The sequence below is a fragment of the Schistocerca piceifrons genome, chromosome 1, assembly GCF_021461385.2.
Source record: "Schistocerca piceifrons isolate TAMUIC-IGC-003096 chromosome 1, iqSchPice1.1, whole genome shotgun sequence".
NCBI lineage: Eukaryota > Metazoa > Arthropoda > Insecta > Orthoptera > Acrididae > Schistocerca > Schistocerca piceifrons.
The window spans coordinates 300,375,218-300,402,237 of NC_060138.1; the positions used below are offsets into that span (position 1 = coordinate 300,375,218).

Genomic DNA, 27,020 nt, shown 5'->3' on the forward strand with positions numbered 1-27,020 from the left:
TACTGCCTACAGGAAAATTAAAGAGGCCTTTCGAGAAAAGAGAACCACCTGTATGAATATCAAGCGCTCAGATGGAAAACTCATCCTAAGCAAAGAAGGGAAAGCAGAAAGGTGGAAGGAGTATACAGAGAGTCTAGACAAGGACAATGTACTTGAGAGCCATATTATAGAAATGGAAGAAGATGTAGATGAGGACTTCAAGAAGAATACAATAATTCCAACCCTAAAGAACGCAGGTGCTCACAGGTGTGAAAATTACCGAACTATCAGTTTAATAAGTCACTGTTGCAAAATACTAACATGAATTCTTTACAAACGAATGAAAATTTGGTAGAAGCCGACATCGGGGAAGATCAGTTTGGACTCTGTAGAAATGTTGCAACACGCAAGGCTGTACTGACCCTACGACGTATCATAGAAGATAGGTTATGGAAAGGAAAACCAACGTTTCTAGCATTTGTACACATAGAGAAATCTTTTGAAAATGTTGTCTGGAATACTCTCTTTTAAATTCTGATGGTGGCAGGGGTAAAATACAGGGAGCGAAAGGCTATTTGTAGTTTGAACAGAAAGCGGATGGCAGTTATAAGAGTCTACGGGCATGAAACGATGAAAGGCAGGGTTGTAGCCTATCTCTGATGTTATTCAATCTGTACACTGAGCAAGCAGTAAAGGAAACAGAAGAAAAATTTTGAGTAGGAATTAAAATCCATGGAGAAGAAATAAAAACTTTGTGGGTTGCCGACGACATTGTAATTCTGTCACAGACAGCAAAGGACCTGGAAAAGCAGTTGAACGGAATGTACAATGTCTTGAAAGGAGGATATAGGATGAATATCAACAAAAGCAAAACAAGGATAATGGAATGTAGTCGAATTAAATCAGACGGTGCTGAGAGAATTAGATTATGAAATGAGACACTTAAAGTAATAACTGAGTTTTGCTAATTGGGAAGCAAAATAACTGATGAGTGTCGAAGTAGGAGGGAAATAAAATGTAGACTGGCTGCGGCAAGGAAAGCTTTTCTGAAGAAGAGAAATTTGTTAAGATCGAGTATAGATTTAAACGTCAGGAAGTCATTTCGAGAAAAGTATTTATATGGAGTATAGACATGTACGGAAGTGAACTGGTTTATACAAGAAGAACTCTGTAGGTGGCAGGGGAAAATACAGGGAGCGAAAGGCTATTTACAATTTGTACAGAGACCAGATGACAGTTATAAGAGTCTAGAAAAATGTTACAGATTACGCGAGTAGATCACGTAACTAATGAGGAGGCGCCGAATAGAACTTGGAAGAAGTGGAATTTGTGGCACAACTTGACTAGAAGTAGGGATCCGTTGGTAGGACAAGTTCTGAGGCATCAAGGGATCACCAATTTAGAATTTGAGGGAAGCGTGGGGGTAAAAATCTTAGAGGGACACCAAGAGACGAACACACTAAGCAGATTCAGAAGGATGTAGGTTGCAGTAGTTATTCGGAGATGAAGACGCTTGCACAGGATAGTCTGACACTGAGAGCTGCATCAAACCAGACTCTGCTCATGACCAAAACAACAACAACATCTCTGATTGTTTTGTAAACAAGGCAATAGCGTAGCCCATTTGAATTGTATGGCGTTTGTGTACATATAATTAGTGAAGAAACAATTTAATCATGTCTGTATTCAACACTTAAGTGATAAAGCAAGAAGTAACGTTGGTAAAATGACCGCCTCTAAATTGCCAGGAACGGGCTTGGAAGATGTTGGTGTTCCAGGCCAGAGTTTCTTGCGGGACGCCCTTACAAGTTGTACCGACCCATTAAAAGCAATAGAGGAATTCCAGGTAATCCTCTGTGTAGCGAAGTGTTGTTTGGTATTATCATATGCTGGTGGGAACCATTAAACACATGCATTGATATGTGGCAATTAATGGAATTGGGATTACATTGTCTTGTGCCTCTCTGGTACCACTTTTTGACCAACGTTCTTCGGTGGTACGCCACCGTAGTAATGTTATTGACAGTAGTAATCGTTTGTAGCACTGCAGGTAGCACTTAATTCGCACATTAATGCGCTTTGATGTTTATCTGTAAAGTAGCCTACATATAAAGAAACGAAATGTTTATAATTTGTTACACTAAGATGGGCGTAAGTTATCCTTATCACATTCAGACATCTTTGTAGGTTAGAACTACAACAAGAAAAGTGCACATATTCACATACTTACTAATCAGTAAAGCAGTATGGGTCCCAAAATTCGGTTTAGAAGAAAAGTTTTTCCTTTGCGTTTATCCTGACATCTTATAGTTTTCAGTTAATGCAGCACACCAGTTATACAAGGTACACAAAGATTGGAAAGTTTATTTGTTTATAAATATCGTGAAGTAACTGTTGAAAGATTGGGCACACCATGACAATTTTATTTCAAACATTCATATTCTGTTTCCATGATATGTGGTAGTATTATTATTAGGCTGAAATACTGTGGAGGATGTCATGAGAGACATAAATACTGATTTTTAACAGTCTTATATATTGGTTTCTTTCGTTGTATACTTTACATCACATATTTCTTGCTTTTCAGCTGGAAAATGGAATTTTGCTGCCATCGCTACGTCCAATATTACCCTTATTGGATTTGCATGGCATGAGAAGATTGGATTTTCATCAGTCTGTTTTAGAGGTATGTTATTTAAAGACAGAGAAGTGACATATGGTTATTTGTGATTCCACCTGTCTGCTTTAACGTCTGATGTCATCGTGGCAGTAGTCACCCCTATTTCAAGCATATACAGTATGGGATCACGACATCACTCATTACACCCATGAATAAACATTTAACTCGCAAAATATTTAACTCCAGCAGTAAAATTAAGCTAACAGGACAACCTTGGAAAGCAGAGGCTTTTTGGATGGAGTCAGACTAAATATACGACAATAAAAATAAGGACACTTTCCAAAAACAAATATTAATCCACAAATTAAACACACAAAATTCTCAACATTCAACGCAACCAAAACATGCAAAAATGAAAATCATTGGCATCATAAATTTTGCTCAAGTGAAGCTGTCAATACCAGTAACCTACACCTGGTACTTCAAATTTCACATGACCTATGTAGCTCATACAGTGTCATAGATTGTATGAACCCACACACAGCTCCAGAAACTGATATCACAAATTGGACTTGATCTATATGGCAGGTAAAACAAAGCTGGAGTACCAAAAAACATCACACTCAAATCGTCAAATCTGTTGTTCACATCTTCGCTTATGCTATCTGTTTACAATGAAATCTACATTACTACAAACGAAAATTCACTCAAAAATGTATCGTAACTGACAATGGTAAGCCAATATCCATGATACCTACCATCCAACACAATTACCAAACACTAACATGAAAAAACCAGAAATTTGTGAAAAGTCAAATTGCAGACAGACACGACTAAAATACACTCACATGTAGCTTTTGGTGACAGCCTTTGTCACACACACACAAGCAAGTACACCTCACACGCTCGCGCTCTCTTTACTGACAAAGGCCGAAAGCTAAATGTGAGTGTCTTATATTCTTACCTGGTGTTTCCATTGTTTGATTAAATCCACATAAAAATAATTACCAACAACAGCCACTGACATGCAAATTTAGGCTGTGCAACACCCCTCCCCCCCGCCTCCTTCCCCTCTCTCTCTCTCTCTCTCTCTCTCTCTCTCTCTCTCTAAAAGACAATAAATGTCATTCATAATCAGCCCAAATTAACTCTAGGAACTTGGTCATAGACAGCATATATCTGTCCATTGCAAAAGCCATGACTTGTTGTAAATTTTGCTTTCCTATTAACTACCAACAAAAAAGAAAAACACTAGCAAACTATGATGTACTCTTCCAATGACAACATTAAACACTCAGCTAACAATGTTAACTGTCTTGTTAAGATACCTAACAAACATCTTTGAAACATAAACATCCAACACAAGAGAGTGCCACAAAATACTACATCACACCATCTGCAAACACAACACGCATTATCATGAAGACACACGACGCAGTTATGTCACAGGTTAAGCAGATGGGTGGAATCATAACTTTTGGTTGACCCCAAAAATGTTTACTAAGTAGTGATATTATAAGCAGTGATACAGTCGTTATTCAAATGTCACTTTTGTAATTTTTTCAATCTATTGAAAGCCCAGGATGCAATAACAACAATTATGAAAATGATATATTGCTATTCACCACATAAAGGAGACATTGATTCACAGACAGGCACAATGAAAAAACTGCCACACATTCAAGGTTTTCACCAAAAGGGCTTCTTCCAACGTAGGGGGGGAGACATTCTCTCAGGCACAAGTCACAAATGTATGACCATTGTCTCTGGCCACTCTGACCGGAGTTTTCCCCAGTGGCCAGAGACAATAGTCACTTGATTAGATTAGATTAGATTAGATTAATACTAGTTCCATGGATCATGAATACGATATTTCGTAATGATGTGGAACGAGTCGAATTTTCCAATACATGACATGATTAGGTTAATTTAACAACATACTTAAGTTAATATAACAACTTTATTTTTTTGTGTTTTTTGTTTTTCTTTAATTTTTATTTTTATTAATATTTTTTTTTCTTTTTTAAATTGATATCTAAAAATTCCTCTATGGAGTAGAAGGAGTTGTCATTCAGAAATTCTTTTAATTTCTTCTTAAATACTTGTTGGTTATCTGTCAGACTTTTGGTACTATTTGGTAAGTGACCAAAGACTTTAGTGCCAGTATAATTCACCCCTTTCTGTGCCAAAGTTAGATTTAATCTTGAATAGTGAAGATCGTCCTTTCTCCTAGTATTGTAGTTATGCACACTGCTATTACTTTTGAATTGGGTTTGGTTGTTAATAACAAATTTCATAAGAGAGTATATATACTGAGAAGCTACTGTGAATATCCCTAGATCCTTAAATAAACGTCTGCAGGATGATCTTGGGTGGACTCCAGCTATTATTCTGATTACACGCTTTTGTGCAATAAATACTTTATTCCTCAGTGATGAATTACCCCAAAATATGATGCCATATGAAAGCAATGAGTGAAAATAGGCGTAGTAAGCTAATTTACTAAGATGTTTATCACCAAAATTTGCAATGACCCTTATTGCATAAGTAGCTGAACTCAAACGTTTCAGCAGATCATCAATGTGTTTCTTCCAATTTAATCTCTCATCAATGGACATACCTAAAAATTTGGAATATTCTACCTTAGCTATATGCTTCTGATTAAGGTCTATATTTATTAATGGCGTCATACCATTCACTGTATGGAACTGTATGTACTGTGTCTTATCAAAATTCAGTGAGAGTCCGTTTACAAGGAACCACTTAGTAATTTTCTGAAAGACAGTATTGACAATTTCATCAGTTAATTCTTGTTTGTCAGGTGTGATTACTATACTTGTATCATCAGCAAAGAGAACTAACTTTGCCTCTTCATGAATATAGAATGGCAAGTCATTAATATATAATAAGAACAACAAAGGACCCAAGACTGACGCTTGTGGAACCCCATTCTTGATAGTTCCCCAGTTTGAGGAATGTGCTGGTCTTTGCATGTTACGAGAACTACTTATTTCAACTTTCTGCACTCTTCCAGTCTTGTGTGAGTTGGGAGTGTGATAATGTATGTGTGTGTTCTGCTTTGGGAGAAGCCCTTTTGTCTGAAAGCTTAAATTTATAGCAGTCGTTTCATTGTGCCTGTCTACAACTCAATGTCTTCCCCAATTCTTTCTGCTATAATGCTCTTTTTTCTGTAAATTGTAATCAGTTTGGACCTTGCAGACCATGGATTTATTGTATATTTTCATTTGTACTCTTCCAGCTTTTGTTCAGTGTGTGGCAGAAGGTAGATGGGTGGGTAGTGTATTGGGATCATGTCTCCCTCCCCCTTCCTGTTCTGTTTACATTTATAGCAGAGGAAGAAAAATTGTCAGTGCTGATATACAGTATTCAGAAAGTGGTCATGAATGAAGCTTTAACAAGTGATTTCCTTCATGGATGGGTTATAGGCCTACTTCCTTATAATTCATCTGATAAATCTCAACTTGTCATCTGCCTTCACCATAGCCAGATTTATGTGGTGATTCCAACTAAGAACAATGATATTGTAGTCAAACAATAGTAGATTTTTTTGTCCATTTTCATATATTTCCTTATATTTAATCACACTGAAGTTCAGCTGCCAGTCTTTGCAATAAATGTTGATCAGCTTAAAGTCTCCCTGAATTTCTTAATGTTTCCGACAATGCAAACCTCCCAGTATATAACTCCACTATCTGGAAATAGGCTTAGTCTGCTGAAAACAATGTGGGCTAGGTTGTTTGTATATATTGTGAACAGTAGCGGTCTATCACATTTCTTTGAGCTGTAAAGGATACCACCACTTTTGCTTTTGATAATATCTCCACTTCAAGAACAATGTTAAATGGGTTCTGTTACTTGGTAAGTCTTCAGCTGATTCACATACATGTTCTAACATTCGATAATAACTGATTTTGTTTACTAGGAACTGTGCTGAATTCTTCCAAAAACTTTACAGAAGCCAAAGAAACATGGCATCAGCTATAGCCCTGGTGTCTGAAACCATCTGAAGCTTGTGAATGAATAGATAAGTTGAAAAGTCACACCATTGATGCTTGCAGAATCATTCTTAGTTACATACATACATACATGCATTAATCGTTGTTCCATAGATCATGAATACGACATTTCGTAATGATGTGGAACGTGTCACTTTAAAATAAGTTTTCGTTACACAAAATAATTAATTCTTTTTACAGTTACTACTTCATGTCTAAGAATTCATCTACTGAGTAGAAGGAGTTGTCATTTAGAATTTTTTTTAAATTTGCTTTTAAATATTGGTTGGCTATCTGTCAGACTTTCAATACTATTTTGCAAATGAGCAAAGATTTTTGTGGCAGCATAATCCACCCCTTTCTGTACCAAACTGAGATTTAATCCAGAATAGTGAAGATCATCCTTTCTTGTGTTGTAGCTAAGCACTTCGCTGTTATTTTGAATTGAGATGGGTTATTAATGACAAATTTCATAAGTGAATACACTCCTGGAAATTGAAATAAGAACACCATGAATTCATTGTCCCAGGAAGGGGACACTTTATTGACACATTCCTGGGGTCAGATACATCACATGATCACACTGACGGAACCACAGGCACATAGACACAGGCAACAGAGCATGCACAATGTCGGCACTAGTACAGTGTATATCCACCTTTCGCAGCAATGCAGGCTGCTATTCTCCCATGGAGACGATCGTAGAGATGCTGGATGTAGTCCTGTGGAACGGCTTGCCATGCCATTTCCACCTGGCGCCTCAGTTGGACCAGCGTTCGTGCTGGACGTGCAGACCGCGTGAGACGACGCTTCATCCAGTCCCAAACATGCTCAATGGGGGACAGATCCGGAGATCTTGCTGGCCAGGGTAGTTGACTTACACCTTTTAGAGCACGTTGGGTGGCACGGGATAAATGCGGACGTGCATTGTCCTGTTGGAACAGCAAGTTCCCTTGCCGGTCTAGGAATGGTAGAACGATGGGTTCGATGACGGTTTGGATGTACCGTGCACTATTCAGTGTCCCCTCGACGATCACCAGTGGTGTACGGCCAGTGTAGGAGATCGCTCCCCACACCATGATGCCGGGTGTTGGCCCTGTGTGCCTCGGTCGTATGCAGTCCTGATTGTGGCGCTCACCTGCACGGCGCCAAACACGCATACGACCATCATTGGCACCAAGGCAGAAGCGACTCTCATCGCTGAAGACGACACGTATCCATTCGTCCCTCCATTCACGCCTGTCGCGACACCACTGGAGGCGGGCTGCACGATGTTGGGGCGTGAGCGGAAGACGGCCTAACGGTGTGCGGGACCGTAGCCCAGCTTCATGGAGACGGTTGCGAATGGTCCTCGCCGGTACCCCAGGAGCAACAGTGTCCCTAATTTGCTGGGAAGTGGCGGTGCGGTCCCCTACGGCACTGCGTAGGATCCTACGGTCTTGGCGTGCATCCGTGCGTCGCTGCGGTCCGGTCCCAGGTCGACGGGCACGTGCACCTTCCACCGACCACTGGCGACAACATCGATGTACTGTGGAGACCTCACGCCCCACGTGTTGAGCAATTCGGCGGTACGTCCACCCGGCCTCCCGCATGCCCACTATACGCCCTCGCTCAAAGTCCGTCAACTGCACATACGGTTCACGTCCACGCTGTCGCGGCATGCTACCAGTGTTAAAGACTGCGATGGAGCTCCGTATGCCACGGCAAACTGGCTGACACTGACGGCGGCGGTGCACAAATGCTGCGCAGCTAGCGCCATTCGACGGCCAACACCGCGGTTCCTGGTGTGTCCGCTGTGCCGTGCGTGTGATCATTGCTTGTACAGCCCTCTCGCAGTGTCCGGAGCAAGTATGGTGGGTCTGACACACCGGTGTCAATGTGTTCTTTTTTCCATTTCCAGGAGTGTATATGTATTGCGTAGGTACTGTGAATATCCCGAATTCCTTAAATAAATGTCTGTAAGTTGATCTTGTGTGGGATCCAGCTATTATTCTGATTACACACTTTTGTGCAATGAATACTTTCTCCCTTAATGACAAATTGCCTGAAAATATGATGCCATATGAAAGCAGTGAATGAAAATAGGCATAGTAGGCTAGTTTACTGATATGTTTATCACAAAAATTTGCAATAACCCTAATAGCATAAGTAGCTGAACCTAACCGTTCCAGCAGATCATCAACGTGTTTCTTCCAATTCAATTTCTCATCAATGCACACGCCCAGAAATTTTGAGTATTGTGCCTTAGCAACAGACTTCTGTTCATAGTCTATATTTATCAATGGTGTTATGCCACTTACTGTACAGAATTGTATAAACTGTGTTTTCTCAGAATTTAGTGAGAGTCCATTTGCAGAGAACCACTTAATAATTTTCTGAAAGACATTATTTGCAATTTCCTCAGCTGATTCTTGCTTGTTGGGTGTGATTACTATACTTGTATCATTGGCAAAAAGAACTAGCTTTGCATCTTCATGAATATAGAGTGACAAGTCGTTAATGTATGTTAAGAATAATAAGGGACCCAAGACTGAATCCTGTGGGACATCATTCTTGATACCTCCCCAGTTAGAGGACTCTGCTGGTTTTTTCACACAATCAAAAGCCTTTGTTTTACAAATATGTGATGCTATTCTTGAATACATTACTTTTTCAAGAATTTTGGATAAAGCTGTCAGAAGTGAGACTGGGCAGTAGTTGTTAGCATCACATCTGTCTCCTTTTTTTATGCAATGCTTTAACAATGGTGTATTTCAGTCTGTCTGGAAAAATGACCTGTTTCAGTGAGCTACTACATATGTGGCTGAGAATCCTACTTATTAGTTGGGAGCAAGCTTTTAGTACTCTGTTGGAAGTGCCATCAATTCCAAGTGAGCTTTTACTTTTTAGTGAATTTATTATTTTCCTAATTTCAGTAGGAGAGGTGGGCTGAATTTCAATTTTATCAAATTGCATAGGTACTGCCTCGTCCATATGCTGCCTTGCATTTTCCAATGAATAGCAGGATCTTATTTTCTCTACAACACTTAAAAAATTATTATTAAAAGTGTTTTCTATTTCTGACTTCTTCTTAACAAACTTTTTATTGCATTTGATAGAAATACAGTCTTCCTGTGCTCTCGGTTGCCCTGTTTCCCTTTTAACAATATTCCGAATTGCACATACTTCTGAACTTTTTAATAACTTTTCGTAATACAGTGCAGTAGTTTTTTATAATGTTTCACTGTTTCGGGATCATTACTCCTCCTAGCTATAAGATACATTTCCCTTTTCTGTTTACGAGATATTTTTATCCTTTTAGTAATCCATGGCTTTTTGCGTGGTTTCTTACAGTTATATTTCAATACTTTCTTAGGGAAACTGTTTTCAAATATACTCACAAAGGTATCATGAAATAGGTTAAATTTTAAATTAGCGTCATGTTCCCTGTACACCTCATCACAGTCTAACTGTTGCAAGCTTTCCCTAAAATTTTGAGTTGGTAAATCGTTAATTGAACGCACTATTTTGGAGGACTGTTGTGCATTACTGTATGGAGCTATATCATATACTGTAATTAGCTATGCGTCATGATCAGACAGACCATTCTTAACAGGAAAATTTTTTATTTGATTAAATTTATCTTGTTTTATGAAAACATTGTCTATCAGTGTGCTGCTTTCCTGTACCACCCGAGTAGGAAAATCGATAACTGATGTCAGATTGAAAGAACTAAGTAATACTTCAAGGTCAAGCTTTCTATTGTACTCTTTCAGAAAATCTACATTGAAATCCTCACAAACAAAAATTTGCTTTCCTCTGTGTGACAGACAGCACAACACAGCACAGCACAGCAAAGAATCCAAGTTTTTTCAAAAGTAGAACTTGAAAATTCCCTAATGGGTACCTATACATAGCTACAATTAGAAAACTGCCATTATTTAGTTTAAACTCACATGCACACTCTTCTATATGTTGCTCTACGCAAAATTTTTTAGTTTCCAAATTTTTCACACTGACAGATATTAACATATATGGCAACTTCTCCTCTCCACATAGTGTCTCTACTTACATGTGCTGAAAGCTTATATCCATCCACATTTACCATTTCCATACCTGTGACTATATGATATTCAAACAGGCTTTCCAGAGGGGATTGTTTTGACGCCAAAACATATTTTTGTACTAGAACATGACATATGAAGGCAGAATGTGTTTATTCCATCTTCATTTTATTGTATTCCATTTTGGTGCTACTATGATCAGTGGGCATACGAATAAATGACTAAGTTTACATTGTACCAAAAAGTTTTCAAATTTTCGACAAGTCAGTTGGTGAGGTCATTGAACTTTCTTGCAACCACCCTGCTTAGCCTTGTTTTGCTTTTGTTAGGCAGTATTCAGTTACATTTGAATCTGCTGTGCAGGTCTCTCTGCTTTCAAATATGGATACTAAACCAAGGAAGGTCATTCTAGAAGAGTAATACTCACTGTGTCCATAACATATTATAAGTTCTGTGTAGATCCGGGGTGCAGTTAAATGGTGGTCAGTCCTTAGTGAGTGCCCAGCCCTGCCAAACCCAGGATCCCAAAGCTGAAAACTAGTTTACATTGCTAGTCCTGTTATAACTATAATTTCTGGGAATGCTCCAACAGACATCAAATGACAAGATAGTTGAATTTTACATATCACTGAGAATGAACATCTTCAGTTAAATGTTTAGACTGCAGTGATCTTAGAAGCCCAAGGTGTGCCAATGGCTGTTAAGGGGAAACAGTCATTAGCGAGCAACCCTTTGGGGCAGCTGGTGCAGCGTATGCTATCTGATCAAGAGAGTACAGACATGTATTAGTACACCCCTTTCCTTTATGGCAACTTGATCTCTGCTGGGGACACTTTCAGTGGGGTATGTAAATTTCTACTTTGCAGCCACGTCACCAACAGCCAATTCAGACAGCTTTGAATGGTTGAAATGTTCCTCATGAATTTGTTACTCATCCAATGGTTAGTCCATGTTCGAAGTATCTGAGCTCTCCTGACACCAATTCTGCTGTTATTGCTTCTCTATTGACAACACAGTACTCACTGCATCCTTCTAAAATGATGGGTCTGCCTCTGGTGATGTCTAGTGCTGAATTCTGCACTACACAGTGGTGCCTGGATACTTTTGATCAGATAGTGTAGTTGTATTAGGCTTGTTATAACTGAGGAGACTCTGTCTGGACAGACTCACATTTCCCATTTTCCTAACTGCTCATGGGAACAAGATAGCATCCTCTTGAAACTTTTTGAGGGTGGGGAGGGGGAGGGGCCTCTAATAATATTTTTGATGGATTGTTTTCAGCAATAAAATCATACATCGAGCGAAGAGAATTGGGTGAGTAGCCTCTCAGGTCATGGACCACACAAATTGGAAACTACTTACTGTAACATGACACCTCCAGCATATCAAAATATATTCAAAGTCATCAAACACAAAGAATGAACTTTCGAGCAGGTTTTAGCCTTCCACTTACCAAAAATGCTTAACAGGGTCACTGAAATCAGTTAAGAGACTGCACAACAGATCATCACTGGTTGAAACAGTGACACGTCAGAAGGAGCTATTGACATCCTGAAATACTGTGTGTGCAACTGGAGGAATACATTATTGTGGAACTGAACTTCACTCTTCATTACAGCAGACGAGTCTTAATGTGTATTGTAATTAAGCAGACACAGTAGAGATTTAGTAAGAATAAGTAGACAAAGTATTCTCTGGAGTATGTGAGGTAAGTTGGCAGGTGAATGATACTTTTAGGAAAAAAATAGTGCCAAATATTTTAATGTTAGACTTGCCAGTCTTGCCACAGTATATAAAAACTGGTTGTATTGGACTCAAAGTAAAACCATGCACTTCAAATTCAATGAGATTTTAATGTAAAAAATTTGGCCACACCATCTTATAACAGTCAAGCAGCTTATGGGGAAATCCAGAATGGCCATTCACACTGAAGGAACAAATGCACTTATTCTGACTTCTGTTTGAACTGCTTGGTTAAACAAATACTGTGATGAAGGCAATACCCTGTCTTACAGTTGTAAGAGAAGAGTCACGAGCTGAAGGTGACTAAATGCATACCACATGCTGAGACCCGTACATGTGCAATGTATTCTCTGGTCACCATAAAAGAAATGAAAAAAAAAAAGTGCAAACAAATGCTTATGGAAATACAGCTAGTGAAGCAAAGTTATCGATCAGTCAGTATTTAAAGTTGCAACACAGTCAAAGAAAAGTACACCTTAGCCAAAGGAAGCACTGTCAAAAGGGGAGGGGGGGGGGGGGAGAAAATGTATAACAAATAATATGACAGGAAAATGATCAAAACAAGCAGGTCAAAGTTACCTGCTTCATCAGATAATGATGAATCAATAATGCATATTGAAATCTGTTTGAGTGAACCTTCAAGTCCTCTCACTCCTTCCCTTTCTTATTTGGATTCTTCAACTCGAGTAGGGGAAAAGGGAGGCAAAAATCTAAGTAGTAAATGGCCCCTATGCTACAGTGGAATGAGAATAGATCCAGAACACATACAGAGGAATTGAAACTATTGGTACAGGGAAGACTTAAGCAATGTACCTGTGTCTACAGGAGGCAAGTTTTAAAACAACTGCCACCCCTGTGCTCAGGGGATATAGGCACAACCAAAGGGATGACCTCAGTGGTTACAGGAGTAAAGATGGAGTGGTCATCTATGTGAATGGCATGTACCACCCCTTCCCTGTTCTTCTGATTATGGCTGTTTTAACAGTTACTGCAAAAATCCACATTCCATGTAACATTTCTTTGTGTAACTTTTTTTAACTTTCCACAATAACTCAGTATAGAGAAGCCCCCTCTGACTTTCTCTCACAACTCCTTCAAGCATTCCACCTTGTAGGAGATCTGACATAATGTGCTATAGGTATCTGCAGTGACCTGTTCGAGAGGCTGAGAACAAGATCATATCAGAAGTGCTGTGGCTTCTAAGTACAGGTGGTAATATGCAACTCAGCATTGAGGACCATTCAGAGCCATTTACTTTGCAGTATGCTCTGCTGTGCTTGCATTTTCTGCCCAGTGCGAGTGGCTGATGACTTCCTCTCAAGTGACCACATCCTTCCCCTTGTAAATTCATCTCATTGATAATGTAGTTCCTGTAAGAAAGCTACCACAACTAATGGTTATGAGAGCAAACTGGACACTGGCTGTCTTTGAACTCCATGACAATGTCCATAACTGACTGGATACATTACATGTGTGATTCCACTATGCCACTGATCTTCCGAATTCCTGAGGACGACGTCAGAGGCAGCATGTCATTTAGTGAAATGATCAGTGTCACTCTGTAATTGAGGACAAGCATGCAACTATGTGATGGTCATCTGCTGAGAACCTCACAGCCTTTAGGATTGCGAGACCAAAGACCTAAGGAAGAATGAAAGAGAGTGAGATGAAATGATGAAAATATTTCTGAACTCAATAAATTGTTCAAGTGGATTTACAAATGTATGGAAAACTGAATGGAGGGGGTCTGTAAAGTGTTAGATCAACAGTAACTATTTTGCTGTAGCAGAAATGTCTCCAAACTATGCCTGGAAGTCACAATATGACAATCTTTCCTATGAAACTTACTGCCAGATCAAGACTCGGGATCTTTGCCTTTTGCAGGCAAGTGCTCTAGCGACTGAAGCATGATTCACACCCTGTCCACATGGCTTTACTTCAGCCAGTACCTCATCTCCTACCTTCCAAATCAAAGCTCAGTCGGTAGAACACTTGCACACAAAAGGCGAAGGTCCCAAGTTCGAGTTTTGGTCTGGCCTTAGTTTTAACCTGCCAGTAAGTTTCATATCAGTGCACACACTGCTGCTAAGTGAAAATTTTATTCTGGAATATTTCTGTGTAGATAATATTTTATAGGGAAATTTTTGGTAAGGAGAAGGCATAAAGTCTTTTAACAAATCCATATATGCGATACCTGGGGACATTAATCTTTTTTTAGATATCAAGTCAGTTATTCTCTGCCAGGGAGATTCAAATAAGAGAGAGGTATCCTTCAGGGATCAGTGACCATATTTGCTAAGCAATCATTAGTACTACATCTCAGTTATGAATCCTGAGTTACGTTCATTGTTGGGACAACTTTGCTATATTCTGCTCATGCATCAGCAATAATTGCTAGTCAGCTATAGTTGATGGGTAAATGATTAGGGAAGGTGATTTTAATTTTCTGTTGAAGAAATGTGTATCTGTCAATTTTAGTTGTTCCTGTTGCATTTTTAACTCAGCTGTACTCAAAATGAAGTTCACAGTTCTAACTTTTAAAACTTGTTGACGTTTTTTGGTCTCACTTCGGACTAAAGGCGTACGTGGTTGCTGCATCTGAGTGATGTAAAGGTCTAAAAGTCTATTGTAGTGTCTCAAACTTAGACCATGGGGAACAGATTGAACAGTGGTGTTCCCTTTCTCCAAGCCTCTCTTCTGCTCAGGTATAGATGCACAGCAGGGCCATTATGTTTAAAAATCATTGACTCTGTACACCACAAGGGGATTAAACAGGCAGCAGGGTTATTTCAAACGAGTCAGATTACTTGGCAAAATGTCACAGTGATAAGGCACAATGATGTCTCATTTGGAGGACAGCAAGTGAAATCCTTGTCTGAAAATGTAGTTTTAGCTTTTTGTTCTCTAAATTCAGGGATGGTTCGTGTGGAAAGGATTTCCTTCTCCATCCATCCACACTGTGAGCTTGACCCTGTTTCTAATGGCTTTGTAGTCAGTAGGATGTTAAACCCTAATCTTTTGTTCTTCTTCCTACACGTGCCACATTTCCAGCCTATGTCTTGAGTGTGGTCAGCTGCCACTTACTATCCTGTACAGCTACTCATGATGCATTCCCCCTACAGCCCTATCAACCCTAGAGTCACTGGCATTCCATGATCTTGCTCATATTCCAGACTAACTGAGCATTGAGGCCATTTGGGATTTGTGATAAGCAGGACCTAATGGCACTTAGTGTAGACTGTACTCTTGTATGTAACTGAAGGTGAAGTTAGGAAGTTAGTCAGCACCCTGATTCCTCAGAAAGGCCCAAAATTAATTTTTGTGTAGTGGTATACAGAAGAGTAAATTGTACCCATGGTCCAGAGGTACTGTCTTTGATTAATAATCAAAATGTCCTTGGTTCCGGTTTCGGAACCTACCACTGCTTAAATTTTGATTAATAATCAGCTTTGGCAGCCGAAGACTTCTGGCATAAGAAGTCACCCTCATTCTGCCAATGCCATTGTCAAAGAAGGCGGAGGAGTAGACAGAGGTTCAGGGCACTCTCTTGTCAATGGGTGGAAAATGGTCCCTAAAGGTGGAAGAATCAGCAACGATCATCAACATGAGGTTGCAGAAGGCAATGGAAACCACTGCATGAAAGACACGTAACATGTCTCCACAGGACATGTGGCCTGTAATTGAAACAGTATCATGATGGTATCTCGATCAGCAAAAGATTCTGGAATAGTCCCCCTTTTGGATCTCTTGGAGGGGACTGCCGAGGGGGAAGTGACCACAACAAAAAGATTGAACAATCAACAAAAGGATAATGTTCTATGAGTCAGGGCATGGAACTTCAGAAGCTTGAACATGGTAGGGAAGCTATAAAATCTGGAAAGGGAAATGCAAAGGCTCAATCTAGATACAGTAGGAGTCAGTGAAGTGAAATGGAAAGAAGACAAGGGCTTCTGGTCAGATGGGTATATGGTAATATCGACAACAGCAGAAATTGGTATAACAGGAATAGGATTTGTTATGAATAGGAAGGTATGGCAAAGATTGTGTTACTGTGAACAGTTCACTGATAGGGTTGTTCTTGTCAGAATCAACAGCAAACCAACACTGACAATGTTAGTTAAGGTGTACATGCAGACATCACAAGTTGAACATGAAGAGATAAAGAAAGTATATGAGGCTATTGAAAGGGTAATACAGTTGTTGTTGTTGTGGTCTTCAGTCCTGAGACTGGTTTGATGCAGCTCTCCATGCGGTAATACAGTATGTAAAGGGAAATGAAAATGTTATAGTCATGTGGTGCTGGAATGCAGTTGTAGGGGAAGGAGTAGAAGAAAAGGTTACAGGAGAATATGGGTTTGGGACAAGTAATGAGAGAGTAGAAAGACTAATTGTGTTCTGTAATAAATTTCAGCTAGCAATAGTGACCACTCTGTTCAAGATCACAAAAGGAGGAGGTATACTTGGGAAAGGCTGGAGTATACTGGAAGGTTTAAGTTAGATTACATCATGGTTAGGCATAGATTCTGAAATCAGATACTGGATTGTAAGGCATACTCAGGATAGATTCAGACCACAATGTAGTAGTGATGAAGAGTGGGCTGAATCAATCTTCAAAAAAGTGGGATATGGAAGTACTAAGGGATGATGAAATACCCTTGAAGTTCTCTGAAGCTATAGATACACCAATAAGGAATAGCTCAGTAGGCAGTACAGTTGAAGAGGAATGGAAATCTCTAAATAGAGCGATCACAGAAGTTGGAAAGGTGGAAAGAAAAACATAGGTACAAAGAAGGTAACTGCCAAGAAACTGTGGGTAACACAAGAAATACTTCAGATGATCGATGAAAGTAGGACGTACAAAAATATTCAGGGATATTCAGGAATACAGAGATACAAGATGCTGAGGAATGAAATAAATAAGAAGTGCAGGGAAGCTTAGATGAAATGGCTGCATGAAAAGTATGAAGAAATTGAAAAAGAAATGATTGTCAGAAGGAGTGATTCAGCATACAGGAAAGTCAAAACAACCTTCAGTGACCTTAAAGTAAGGGTGGTAACATTAAGAGTGCAATGGGAATTCCACTGTTAAATGCAGAAGAGAGAGCAGATAGGTGGAAAGAGTACATTGAAAATCTCTATGAGGGGGGAAGATTTGTCTGATGTGATAGAGGAAGAAACGAGTTGATTTAGAGGAGCTAGGGAATCCAGTACTAGAATCAGAATTTAAAAGAGCTTCTGAGGAACTTAAGATCAAATAAGGCAGAAGGGATAGATAACATCCCATCAGAATTTCTAAAATCATTGGGGGAAGTGGCAACAAAATGACTATTCATGTTGGTGTGGGACATACCTTCGGACTTTCAGAAAAATATCATCCACACAATTCCAATGACTGCAGAGAGTCAATTCTGACGTTGTGGTTGACAATGGAATAAAGAATAAAGAAAATTGAGACATGTTGTAGGATTTGTCGACCTGGAAAAACTGTTCAACAATGTAAAATTGTGCAAGATGTTCGAAATTCTGAGAAAACATAGGGGTAAGCTATAGGGAGAGACGGATAATATACAATATGTACAACTGCCAAGAGGGAAGTTCAGTCTGTACATCGAAGAAGCGATGATGGAAATAAAGGAAAGGCTCAGGAATGGAATTAAAGTTCAAGGTGAATAGATATCAATGATAAGATTTGCTGATGCACATTGCTATCTTGAGTGAAAGTGGAGAAGAATCACATGATCTGGTGAATGGAGTGAACAGTCTAATAAGGACAGAATGTGGATTGAGAGTAAATTGAAGAAAGACGAAAGTAATGAGAAGTAGCAGAAATGAGACCAGCGAGAAGCTGAAGATCAAGATTGCTGATCACGAAGTAGATGAAGCTAACGAATTCTGCTACCTAGGCAGCAAAATAACCAATAACGGATGGACCAAGGACATCAAAAGCAGACCAACACTGGCGAAAAGGGCATTCCTGGTCAAGAGAATCTACTAGTATCAAACAAAGGTGTTAATTTGAGGAAGAAATTTCTGAGAATGTACGTCTGGAGTACAGCGTTGCATGGTAGTGAAACATAGACTGTGGGGAAACTGGAACAGAAGAGAATCACGGCATTTGAGATGTGGTGCTACAGAAGAATGCTGAAAATTAGGTGGACTGATAAGGTAAGGAATGAGGAGGTCTGTGCAGAATCATAGAGGAAAGGAATATGTGGGAAATGCTGACAAGGAGGAAGGAGAGGATGATAGGACATCTGTCAAGACATCAGGGAATGACTTCCATGGTACTAAAGGGAGCTGTAGAGGGCAAGACTGTAGGGGAAGACAAAGATTGGAATACATTCAGCAGATAATTGAGGACTTAAGTTGCAAGAACTAAAAAAAGCAAGCTAAGTGAGTAAGTATTGTAATCTCGACTCTATTTTTAAGAACATGTTTTATAGAATTTCATGGAGCATCACAACTACATTATTGTTCACATTGATATAGCTAAACAAGAAGACATGATCATTTGCTCTGTGGCATTACCAGAGTTTGTTCTGGAGATCCCCTAAGCCAACAAACTCACTGTTTTTGGCGTATTACATATAGTCTCATGGACACTATACCAAATGAAATATCATAAGAGCGTTAAATTCCACACATGCTCTACCTCTCTAAAGGATCATCTCACTATTTGTGGTATGAGAGTCATACTGAAAGTGGTTGCAATTCCAACTATGTAAAGAAAATAACTGCATTATTATAATGTGTTACGCTTATTTACACATTATGACATCATTAACTTGTAGTACATGATCACAGGCTATGTTTACTTACTGACTGACATTGATGATTTGTTTTGACATCATGCTGTCATTGAATTCTTTCTTAATGAGGAAAAATCTGCTGCTGCTCAACATGCGTGCCCAACATGTGTGTGGAGATGGATACGTGTGTGCCAGCAGTGCTAGGTAATGTCTGGAGCATTTCAAAGGTAACAACAGTAGTATCCAAACTGTAGTCCTAATGCACCACCTGTTGATTATAGTTGGCAAACCCCAATGATAACGAGCAGACCTGTGCAGTAGTCAGTCTCCTTCTCGCTCTGTATGCTGACAGAAATGCTCTGGTTAGGTTTTGGACATTCATACATATTATGCTTCTTAATGAATCTGTGATGGTTAATACTGGTTGATGCATCACATACCATTTCTAGTGTAAATGTGGTTCATCGTTTAATTGTATTTTATTTTTCAATATTTCTTAAACATTTTAAATGGTTTAAAAATCTTTTGGAGACTTTTATGTACAGCTACAATTAAAAGAAAAATTTCTTTTTCTTTCTTAAATCTCAAGATAGTTAATGGTCAATCAAAATTGATTGTCTAGTTGCTGTTGGACTGTACTTTAAAAAAAAAAAAACTATTAAAGTTGTCATAACGCATCACATAGTGTTCTTTTGCATTACCTAGTATTCTATTGCATTCAGTGGGAGCAAATCACGCATCTAGCAGGGATAGTTATAGATTCGTTACATTGTAGTGCATGATGTGTGCCAACTGTCATGTTTAAACACTAGAGACTGTGATAAAGAAAGTGAGGCACTTTTTGGAATAATCAAACACTTCTGATCCATGCTATGAGAATTCTGTGACGAAGTAATGATTTAGACCTTTCTTGGTCTGGACTAATTTGCTGATTGTCAATCTGTAATTCTTTGCCTAGGCTAATCATTGTTGTATCTACAAAATATATTCTATTAATTTCAGGGCATATTTTCCAAGAAGTTCATATACAGGATGTTCAAAAATTCAGTGTCCGAGCTAGTAGGGATGATGACAGAGACAAAAAGAAGTATATTTTGTAAAGTAACCACGTGTCAGAAACACGTGTTGTTGGAGTACTGACAAGGGGAGGTTACTGTGTTGGGATCACGGATTTACTTCAAATCTGATACATCTTTAGTAGGCCATTAAAACAACATAGTGTGCACATAGTAAGGTGCACTACTCTGACAATTCTGAGCTAACCACAAGAGAAGTTTTACTTGTTGATTATGTAACTGATGTACCTATGCGTAGGTGCCAAACGTTAGAGTTCATTGTGGTCAAGTGCTTAGCGTCTGAGCTTTGTAAGATGGACATGTATGAGGCGATGGCTCGACTCCTAATCAGACCTTCAATTTTGTAGTGCAAGGGTGAATTCTGTGATATTAAAAAAAATTTCACTTACACTATTCATTCTTACTACATAAGCAACATCTCACCACTACACAGGTTACCTGCCAAATGGGGCCTGCCTCTGTGCTTACAGCTCGAAGTGTCGAGGTACAAAGTAGTTCCGGGTACCTTACCAGATTGTATGTATAAGGGATTTTGCAAATCATGACAGGCATACATTTTAGGAAAACTCTATGTGTTTCTGCATTTACTTGTCAGTAGTTATAAATATGTTTTTTCTAATAATTAAATTTAATTAAAAATAGTATCTAGTCAAATAACATTAAATTCACTAAAACTTTGTTCAGATACACTTTTTAAAAAAAGTTATATTACCTTTCAAATGTCATAAAAATAAATAATATGACCAGTGATGAAATAAAATACAAATTAAAATTTAATTCTGAGCGGGAGTCGAACCACCACCTCATACTAGCTCATCTTCTGGAGCTTGAACCTGACCACCATGAATTCTCATCCAGTACGTATGGACAGATACATTACATATGTAATAGACACGTAAAACTTCTCCTGTGACTTTTTTGGAATTGTCTGAGAAGGGCCCCTTACTATTTGCACTTTTTGTTGTTTTGATGGCCTGTACAAAGTTTGAAGTGAACCCTTGATCCCAGTGTCATGGCTCATGGCCTCCCCTTGTGAGTATGCATTGGTTATTGGGTGAAATTGAGAGTAAAACGGTGTTGTATGTTTTTCATTGCTTTATTGTTCTGATCGCAATTAGATTGCAATATATGCTCAAAAGAAGCACCATTAACCTCAGTCCAGAGCCAGTCTTGACGTAGCAGGGAGTCTCGTATTCACTGGAAAATGCATGGTGTGTTCTGTATTTGTATGGATGCTGCAAGAATCTTGCAACCAATTCCACCTCCAACTCAACAGTGGTGGAATACACCTCAGCTTTCATGTACCCCCAGAGATAGAAGCCTAATGGGGTGAGGTCCAGTTATCTTGCAGACCAATATACAAGTGCTCTCCGGCCAATCGACCACTTGTCAAAATTACTGGTCATGCAGGCATTAGTGCTACCTGTTGTTTACTGGCTCAGCATCAAAGAGCATGACATCACAACATGCTATATATCTCAGACTAACTCAAAGCTACCTGCTGAGTTTGGTGGCTGGGTCCTTTTCAAACACTGTCAACACAGTCTCCTCCAACTGTAATGTTTGAGCCAAATGTGGATGATCCACTTCATGTTTCGGCACTTATTAAAGAACAAACAGTAGACAGGGGATAGTATTCACAAGTACCAAGCACAAAGTGCTGCTACTGTGCTGTACCAGTGGGACCTCAGGCAGAAAAAGTGCAATTTTCCAGCTTCTCTGAGACATCTCTTGATGACTGCAACCATGGAATGATGTTGGGTATGTCTGTTTGGAAAATGTTCTGCATACAATCTTGCAGCATCTCTCCCATTGCAGTCCTCTTTGCTGTATGCAAGCACAATGTCTGTAACTTGCGCAGTTGTGTACTGTACATGTTATACTGCTGTCAACAATGTTACTCCATTGGCAGACCACACAAGGTCCTCAGTAGGATGTGCACATGAGCTGTGTTGAGGAATGTAGTGCATCCACAGGAATGTTATTAGGCTCAGGCCATCTAACCCCAGTACACAGATGGCTAAAGGGTTGCATACCTGCCGTATTCAGGTACCAAAACGAATGAGAACAAACTGTCATAATGCACCCAAGCTGCATGTTTCTGGATATGGGTTCTGTCATGAAAACAGATCAGTTTGCCCTCCCACACAACTTAAGTGATGTCAGTGCTTTTTTTTTTTTTTTTTTTTTTTTTTTTTTTTTTTTTTTTTTTTTTTTTTTTTGGGGGGGGTGGATTGTAAGGATCAGCCTAGGTTGGATATTGTAGACAGAACATGCAATATTGTAAAAACCATTTGGGGGAGCAATCCTTTTGTCAGAATTTTTATGTGTTATACAATATGAAGACAGTACCGTCTACGCTCCACTGAGAGAGAAACTCTCGTAACCATTCTTTCTGTGCATGAATGTGTAAAGAAGTGGAATTAACAAAGCTGCATGGTCAGAAAATTAATATTTTTATATTCAAGCCATTTCAGCAGTATCACTGACACCAAAGTCAGACTTTATAAGACATTCAGTAATCAATTATCCAGTCTTCAAATCCATGATAAAACAGTAATCAGAATTAAAAGCTTTTGCAAATATTTTACAGAAGAATTAGTCTCGTTATTCATGTGCATAATAATTTTCAAAAGTATATCCTAAGGGCTATCTCCTAAATAATCAACTTAAATAGTTTGAGAGGAGTCTTAGTTAGCTTCACAAGAATTAATCAATTACAGAGCACCAACAAGAATGAAGTCAGAACTGGAATGGAATGGGGGCTGTCCATGCATCAGACTTTTAAGGGTACAGGTTTTATAGTACCTGTACCCTTTTACTTCAACAACACACTGAAAATCACCTTGCAGTGTGTGGTGGAGAGTACCTCTGTTGCCACTATCATTTTGTCCCTTTCTTATTCACTCCAGAATGTTGTGTTTGAAGAGTGACTGTCTGTTAGCTTCATATGAGCTGTAATTACTCTTATTTTCTTGTTGTGTTCATTTTGTGAGAGCAAGTAATATATCACCAGATTCCTTTTGGAATTTACACTATCGAAATCGTAACAATAAACATCTTCGTGATGGACAATGCCTTTCTTGTGGTCTGTCACTGGAGTTTTTTCTAAGCATCTCCGTTAACATTCTCACATGTACTAAATGAATCTGGTATGAAATGTGCTGCTCTGTGTTTGATCTTATCACTCTCTTCTATTAATCCCACCTGCTAAGGGTCCCAGGCTGTCAACCAAAATTCAAGAATTTTTTAACCATTTGTTTCGTGTATGAGTTATGTTTCCTCCAGATTCTTCCAGTTAATTTCAGTCTGACATCTGCTTTTGCTAGAACTAGTTTTATGTAATCGTTGTACTTTAGGCTGCTCTTAGGGATTTTACAGTTATTACCGTTTCAAGTGATTTATCACCAATTTCATAACTGAATAGTAATTGATCTCCTTGCCTATTTTAGTGCAGTGCGTTACATTTGTTCACACTCTGTAGCCGACAGCATCATCCATGAACAGCATCACAAAACTGCAGACGATGTCCGCTAGATCGTTTACATACATCTTAAGCAGTAATGGCCCTTCAACAGCCACTTGGGGTACACGTGGAGTTACTTTTACATCTGACAGTTTTTCCCAAATAGGTCTGTTATTAAATAGCCATATCTCAGACAACCCTTTCTTTAAAATGGGAATTACCTGGCTTTTTTCCAGTCACTAGGAACCTTTTATTGTTTCAGAGACCTACAATAAACTGCTGCTTGAAAGAAAGCAAGTTATTTCACATAATCTTTCAGCTACCTCATCAGGTCCAAATGCCTTCCACTATTGGACGGTTTGTTGATTTTCCATTTTGCAATTACATACATCTACATCTTGCATTTATATGTTCTTGCAGTTACTAAGGGCGGGTACTGTATTGCAATATTCCTCAGTGAAACAATTCTGGAAGATCAAATTTTGGCATGAGTGTTCTGTATTTCATTGGTGCTTTCACAGCTGAAATGGGAAATCATTGTAAAGAAAATCCCGTTAATGGCTATAACTCTTCTTTATTAAACTGACAGTTTCAGCCCACAGGGCCATTTTAAAGTGTCTTCACTTGAGTGCTCAAGCAAAAAAGGATAATATTTAGTAATATCTAATCCATTCACAAACTGGAAAAGAAGAAAGTCTAATTGTTTGAGATGTGATGCCATTGGAGGATGTTGAAAATTAGACGGACTTATAAGATAAGAAATGAGGAGGTTCTCCACAGAATTGGGGAGGAGAAGAGTATCTGGAAAACATTGACAAAAAGAAGGAACAGGATGATAGGACATGTGTGAAGACATCAAGGAATAACTTTCATGGCACTAGAGGGAGCTGTGGAGGGCAAAAACTTCAGGGGAAGACAGAGATTGAGATATATTCAACAAATAATTGAGGGCATTGGGTGCAACTGCTACTCTGAGATGAAGAGATTGGCGCAGGACAGTAATTTGTGGCAGACCACATCAGACAAGAAGCAAGGTTGATGCCCCCAGAAAAAGGCCATCCATATGTGGTGCCATTGTCATCACAGTCTAAATGTATACATCACGACATCATGAAAAAGTGTTTTTGTAGTGTGTCTGGAGCAACTTAAGTGATAAAACTTCTTTGTCCTTAAAACCTCAGTTCAGACCTAAGTGATGCCACACACCTCTGGATTGAGGTGACTTTGACAGTGATGATACTGCATGTGAATGGCTTAGGCTGCATAGCGTTTAAGTTTCGCTTACACAGTTCAATTAAGGCTTTTAAAAATGGCCCATTGGCTGAAAGTGTCTATTGATATTTTAAAGAATAGTAAAGATGAGTGTTTTCTTTGTGAGGATTTCTCATTTCAGTGTGTAGAGAGATATCGTACCAACAAAAATGAATTAATTTTTTCTTTTGGTATTGTAGTGAGAAGTGGTAGAAGGTATACTCTGCAAGAGAGATCCATAGCGAACAGAAGTAGTGAGCTACATCTCTCTCATGTAGTGTTGCCAGGAAGAGAGATGTGACTTGTGTCATGGGTTCATGCCAAGAATATAACTAGACAGAACTCTGACAAAGAACTGTTGAGCTGTTGCTGCTATGGTGTTAGTGTGTTAAGATAGGGAAAAAGGCACATGTCCAAGTCTTCCATACCCGCTAATGACAGGGGCACTTTCACTTACGACAAACCTTGTTGAATACACAACAGAAAGGATGAAGGTGACACAAGTTCAGTGATAGTACTATCAGCCAAATTCAAAAAGACTGTGCAGTTCACACGTTTATTTGCTTATGCTTGTGTACACACCCTGATTTCTGCCATTTACACTGTGTCCAAGTAAAATCATGTGTGTCTTATAAAACTACCTCAAAACCTAAGGTCCAATGCTGGATGTAAAATTTAAACATGTTTTTTTTGTGTTGATTGTGTTAAAACTCATACTTGGGTTGTTAATAGTAGACACAACCCGTGTGTTTTAGAAACTTTTGGTCACAATGTCCTCGCTCAAAACCATTAGTTCCTCAATTTCATTATATATGTGCAAAAACGGTATATTTCTGAGAATTTTTGGACACAATCAAACAGTATTGGGTGTAACCTACTCCATAATACCTGTTATTGTAAATAACTAACATATAGTGTCACAATAGCATTCTCTTTTAATAGAAGTATATATTGTCAGCATTTATCATTAATTAAAGCTATTGAATAATTTGTTAGTAATTGTTACCTGAAAAACAGTTCAGGGAAATAGTAAATTTATAGCAAGGCTCACTGTAGTTGTAATCGATATTTTGTATTGGCTGTAAATTGCTTCAGTTCTAAAAGACTACTGGTGATACCCGTAGCATATCAAGCCCATAAATATTGGAGCATATCAAAACCATAAATTAAAAAATAATCAACAAATATAGCTGAAAGTGTGTGAAATATTGCATAGGACACGATGCAACCCCACTGTGTTTGCTGTTCTTGGACACAGGATGAGTTAGTTGCTTTTTGTAAGCAGTTGCAGATCACCGTGACTGCTGTCAGGCAATCAGAAGGTGCTGTGAATGAGTGTGATGGCAGGGCTACTGAGTGTCATACACCAGAGGTACCAAAGGTGCTGTCTCTTCTGCGGGAAATCCAGGATCCGTCACTACTCATCCACTTTACTGTGAGTGGCTTGTCAGTGGTAGGTTCAGGCATTCTGTGCAGGGGAGATGAGGACCAGAGAGAACTCAGGATGTTATATCCGTCTCTCAACCAAAAAGTTAGAGGTGCTGTATTTCACTGAAATGGAAACTGAGCCAATGAGACTCACTTCAACTGTTGGGAAACATGTTGTGTCCATGTCAAGGGGAAACAAACACAAAAGGGTAGGGCCCTGTTAATCACCGGCAGTTCAAACGTACAGTGAATAATGGTGTCACTTAGGGAAATGGTGCCAAAGAATGGGAAGGAACACTGTGTCTACTCAGTGTGTGTTCCTAGGAGCATCATTCAATATATTGAAGAGGCTATTATGGAAACCATTAAGGAAACAGGGTGCAACCAACTGCAAATTGTGGTGCACATTGGAACAAACAGTGCCTGTCATACTTGGTTCATTTCAATGAACGGCAGAGAAGGTTGAGAATACTAGCCGTGCTCATAGAGGTTCAAAGAAGCTCGTAATGTGGGACGTTGTTCCCAGAACAGGTCGTTGCCCCCTCACTCTGAGTCCAGTGGAGGAATTGAACCAGAGACTGCACAGGTTCTTTGACAAGATAGGCTGTGCTTGAATAGAGTTGTGCCATAGGCTTGAAAACTGTAAAGT

General features: G+C 39.1%; 1 protein-coding gene across 2 annotated transcripts in view; it reads left to right on the plus strand.

The window, feature by feature from the left end:
* Nucleotides 1-1,542: 1,542 nt before the first annotated feature.
* LOC124788301 (negative elongation factor B) overlaps nt 1,543-27,020 on the plus strand; it is a 143,343-nt gene continuing 117,865 nt past the window's right edge. For both annotated transcript variants that reach the window (XM_047255543.1, XM_047255535.1), the window contains exons 1-2: nt 1,543-1,825; nt 2,567-2,665. In XM_047255543.1, the coding sequence (XP_047111499.1) occupies nt 1,706-1,825; nt 2,567-2,665 (219 nt within the window). In that variant the 5' untranslated portion in view covers nt 1,543-1,705. The remainder of the gene's footprint in view (nt 1,826-2,566; nt 2,666-27,020) is intronic.